At 51.4% G+C, this 5,198-nt stretch overlaps 1 protein-coding gene across 1 annotated transcript; it reads right to left on the bottom strand.

The window, feature by feature from the left end:
- Nucleotides 1–3,196: 3,196 nt before the first annotated feature.
- Nucleotides 3,197–4,267, bottom strand: LOC311187005 (melanoma-associated antigen B4-like; the record flags this gene model as incomplete). Its single annotated transcript, XM_084258203.1, has 1 exon — nucleotides 3,197–4,267. The coding sequence occupies one exon, from the start codon at nucleotides 4,265–4,267 to the stop codon at nucleotides 3,197–3,199; it is 1,071 nt and encodes a 356-aa protein (XP_084114329.1).
- Between the last annotated feature and the right edge of the window lie 931 nt (nucleotides 4,268–5,198).

Raw genomic sequence — 5,198 nt, 5'->3', positions numbered from 1 at the left:
ACAGAAAGCTAGGGTGAGCGGCTTCAGGCCCTGTGTTGGGTGGTCTCTCTCAAGGTCCTTGCTCAGGGGCCTAAATTTCACTCATAGGAGGGTCTAAGAGTTCTCCGTTGCTGACCTGGGAACACTCCCCTCAGACTAAGACCCTGACTTCACTGAATGGGAAGAGAGAGGCACCTCTTTGTTATCTCTTCCAGGGACATCCCAGGCAGAAAGTAAGGAGGATTCTGCGGGTCCTCCACTGATATGGGGTGGATGGCCCCTGCAGTCCTCAGGATCCACACCTTGCCTCCTGGTACAGCCTAGAAATCCTCCTGCTAACCCAAGCTACTTCACATCAGATCAAGAGCCTCACATTCCCGAGACCTCAGAGGAAACGTGAGCCACATATGGCCACCCCGTCCATATTCTCACCAGACGGGTTGAAACTCTCTCTGTTCTGAAATTGGTGGCCTCCCCTAGTTCTCATATTGTCAAGATGTGGACTGTTCTTTCAGCCCATCAGAGACCCCCAGAGTCAGACTGACACCATCACTCCGTAACTGAGGAGATAGCATATCTGACTATCCCTGAAAGATGGGGGACTTTGTGTCTCCCCTCCTCTCTGGGGCGTGTTCTCCCCAGTCCCCTCATAACATGGCCCCCAATTCCCTGAGAACCCCCAGGAAGAAGTGAAATATGCCTCATGAGGCCCCAACTGCCTGTGGTCTCCCAAGGCTAACAGTAGTGAAAGTGGAAGACTGACATAGTGGGGACTATGTTGCCCCCACTACGGGTGGGTGTTCCCCTCAGTCTTCAGGGCCCTCACCTTGATTCTTGCACAACCTGAAAGTCTTACCTCTGCTGACGTTTCAGGGCACCCCTTTTGCTGATGGCCCTCAACTTCATGAGATGTCCTGGACGGAAGTAAGCCTCACATCACATGCCCCGTCTCCCAGATGCAACAATGGGGCAAGGCCTGGTGTGGCCCCTTTCTTTCTGGGAAGCACATCCTTATTGTCACTCAGTGCCACTACCTCGACTTCTGCTAGGTCCCTCTGTTGAATGGAGTCTCACCGATTATTCAAAGAACTGTAAGTCCCTGGGGTTCCACTCTGCACTGAACTATGCAGCCAACCTGAGAATCCAGGCTCTTGAGACTCTCCAAGCTGAAGTCAGGGGCCGTCCAAGCCTGCCAGATGTCCCCTGGGCCTGCAGGGCTAACTGCAGTGAGGGGGCTTGGTGCAGCCCCATTTGTTTTATTCAGTAGCCCCCACTGCCTCATCAGGGCTGTTACGTTGGGACTCCACACACCGCTTACCTGAAGCACAAACCCCAGGTCTAGGTCATCACCTTCCTGGGACCTTCAAAACAGAAGGCAGGCTAAGTCGCATCTGCTCACAACTGTGTCAGTCTTTCAGGGGCTCACAGCAGGGATAGGGCTGTATGGGAAGTCACTGTTGTGGAGTCAGTGGTTCCCTTCAAGGGAAATGTTATACCCCTACCAAATATTAACAGTTTCCCTATGGCAAACCTGCCAGAGAAGGGGTCATTTAACCACGTGAGATGCAGAAGCTGTAGCATAAGGCCAGGGTCCCAAGGTGGATGGTGGGCGGTCAGAGAAAAAACACACTGATCTCGTCCTTCTTTCCAGACTTGTCCTCTCGAGATTCTCTCTCTACAGGGAAGAGGCTGTTCAGGATGATTTTTGAGACCCCAATCTTGTGAGGTTAACTGACTTGGCATATGTACATGATCATATTTACACTGAATATTCTTTTTCCTTTATGCATACTTCTCATTTATGTTGGTATTTTTATGGCTTTGGCTCTAGCATTCCGATCCACTGCTTTGTGTATAGAGTCATTTTTTTTCATACCCTTTGATACATTTTTGTGCAGTGAGGGGGGTGGGAAAGAGAATTAAAGATCCAAAGGTGCAGGCTAGGAGGATTGGAAAATACAAGCTTTAGACAAATCTAAACTACAGGTTTTGGAGCTCTGTTATTTAGCAGGCAGTGAACGAACTTGAGAATACAGATCTGCAACAGGAGTCTGCTGTGTCTATGTTACAGGAATGTTGGAATGGACATAATATATTATAAAACATCTGTACACTGGGAATTATTGAAACTCTAATAATTGGCAGTTTTCAGATGATTATTGTGATCCCCCAAAATAGCAAACACTCATCAAAACTATATTTTTAACTCACTAGATCAGAGAATATGCTATTTTTATTTATTTTTTAAAGATTTATATATTTATTTGTACAAGCACTGGATACAGTCAGAAGCGCGGGAGGGTGAGAGAATTCACCAGAGCCAGAGCGGGGAACAGAACAGGCAGAAGGACCAAAGTACACTGCTGAGGAGAGCAGCGGGCGCGGCAGGAGAGGTCTGCGCGCCATGTGGGACCCTCGCTGGTGGCCAGGGGTCGAACCGGCGCTGCAGAGGCTGCAGGCAGCTTCGCAGCCCACAGCTCAACCGCTGCACCACCAGGGGAGGCCCGAGAATATGCTATTTTTAGAACAGATATTTTTAATATGCTGAAGAAATCATGTAAATTTATTTCCACAAAAAGACAGCTAAAAGGAATAAAGCAAAACAATACTTGAACATGTTATTTTTTTTTTCCTTCAGTCTGTGATCCTGAGTATTATACTGTTGGATTCTCACACATCTCCACAAAAAAAACCTGTTCAAATGCAGTTACCTCATTTACATCAAGAACAAAATATTGAATATTTTCAACTTGTATAACAAATATAAAATGATAACTTTCAAATACTTTAAACAGAAAAAATGAGATCCAAGTCACTTATATACTACATTATGAAAAAAAAATTAGTCTATAAAATGTGACAACTAAATATCTATATGAACTTTCATCTACTGTCTTTCAGTTACCTATCACCTATTATCTATCCAATAACTGTCTATCAGCCAACGACATTGCCCCAGGAGTGACTCATGTGAAAAGGAAGCACAAGAGGATACATATTTTGTTAAAACTAACCAAGATCAACCTTGCAATACTAAAATATTGAGCTATATCATAAAACCATAAAAGATATTTTCTTAAGATTTCTTTATTTGTTTATGCAGGAAGCGGTAATAGGCCAGGACATGGGAGGGTGAGAGGATTCACCAGAGACAGAGCAGGGACAGAACAGGAAAACTGACGAAATGTGATGCCAAGGGAAGCTACCCCAGGCCTCCCTAGGTGCGGGGGGAGATGGGGAGCTGGGCCCTGGAGGGCTTATAAGCCTTGGCTGTGGTGCCAACCCTGGCCGCGAATCGCATGCATGCCCTGTCTGCCTCATCAAACAGAGCCTCCTTGTACAGGTCGGGGAAGGCACTGGGGGTGGTATTGCTGAGCTTGGCTAGAACCTTCAGCACCTGCATTTTAGTGGTTTCCACATGGGCCCTGGGACCCCACAGGAACTCGTAGGTGGGGGGATCACTGCCTGGCACCTGGCGGTACTCCAGGTACTTATCTCGCACCAGATCTTGGGTGATGAACTTGCGGGGATCCCCAAAGATGAGGTGCCTCTTGCCAGCGTGCACCCCCAGGACATGGAGGAAATCCCAGACCTGCTCCTCGGAGGCGCGGTTGCCCTTCATGAAGATGACGCCCAGGAGCGCCAACAGGAAGCCCGTCTTGGGCAAGCCTGCACTACCCAACAAATCCTCTTCTCTGGCGATCGCCATCTTGCTGGCCAGCGTGTAGGAGTGGTAGCTGGTGTTAACTTTCTTCAATTCCAGGCCACACACCAGGTCCATGTGATCCGCAGCTCTCCTGAGGATCTCGGGGAAGTGCTTCTTGTACTTCTTCTTGACCACCTTCAGCAAGGCTGCCTGAGTGATGGGCTCCTTGCTTTTGTACTTCTGCAGCAGGAACTGCACCAGCATGCTGGCCTTCCTGGTGAGAGGATCCTTGCGGTAGGTCTCCATGGCGGCTGCCGCCTGGGAGGTGCTGCCACTTGCCGCCTCTTGGCCCTTGGCACCTTCGTGGGCCCCCGGGCACGAGGCCCCTGCATCGGGACAGCGAGGCCCCTGGGCCTTCTTGGGCTCCTGGGGAGGATCAGCAGCAGGGGAGCCGGGGGGAGCAGCCTCAGATTCAGCAGCAGGTGAGGACAGGGGAGAAGACTTCTCCCCCTCTGCTGAGGCAGCCTGGGCCTGGGCCTGGGTCTGGGCCTGGGCCTGGGCCTCACTGAGACTCTGAGTCTCCTCCCGGGCCTGGTGACGTTTCTTCCGGGCCCGGAGCTTACTCTTCTGACCGCGAGGCATGAGGACACTGGTCAGGGAGAGCAGGCACCAGGGTGGGCAGCAGAGTAAGTGATGGGGCCACCTGGAGGAGGGAGAATGAGAGGGTGTGAGCGCCCCCCACCAAATAGATGCCTCCTTGGCTTTGAACAAGACTGCTTCTGGGGGGCCCTGAGGGCACTACTCTGGAACCCCACGAGGCTCTTCTTCTCCAAGGTCTGACTGACCTGAATAATCCATGGAGGCAGATTATGTGGCCTCAGGGTTCAGCCTCCCAGCTCTGCCTGGAGGTATCCGGGTTGCCAGCAGAGCCTGCCAGCGGGAACCCCTCTGTTGGTGTGGGGTGTCCTCTCAATTCATGGGCAGGATTGTCAAGTTCATTGTTGGCAAGACCTGGGCGCCCAGGCCCCTCCCTGCTCTGCCATGCAGACTTCACATTTCCATGACACGAGAAGGAAGTCCGAAGCGTCTTCAGCCCACCAGCCCTGGCAGAGTGCACCCACACCTGACTTGTCTCTGTCCCAGACTTGTTGGAGTGCTCCCTTGTCATTCACAACCCTCACCTGGCCTCCAAGGAAGGCCTGGCAGGCCTCCTTGCTGCTCTCTGTTGGCTTCACCTTCACACCAAGGCTCTCAGCCCCTGGCACCTGCTATTCAGAAGCCAGAAGAGCCTCAACCTGATCTACCCGCCTTGGGCCATCAAGGGCTAGAAGCAGGCGGGTCACAATGTGCTGGTCAACTCTGTTCCGGCCTGGGTAGTCCCTCTGGCCTCACTCACTTTCCCCCCCTTGGGTCTCCTAGAGTCTGTATCCCCCGTTTGCTTGAGGTCTATCTTCTCTTGCTAAGGTGAGCCCCCACCTGAGAGCTCGGGGAGGAATTGAGTCTGGTGTTATGTGACTGCATTCGCCTGGATTCTCCCCCAAGGAAAGCAGCAGCAGGCAAGCCAGCCCCGGCC

Source organism: Talpa europaea, assembly GCF_964194135.1.
Source record: "Talpa europaea genome assembly, chromosome: X".
Taxonomy (NCBI): domain Eukaryota; kingdom Metazoa; phylum Chordata; class Mammalia; order Eulipotyphla; family Talpidae; genus Talpa; species Talpa europaea.
Note: the sequence above shows the minus strand (reverse complement) of the source record. Positions and strands in the feature narration are given on the sequence as shown.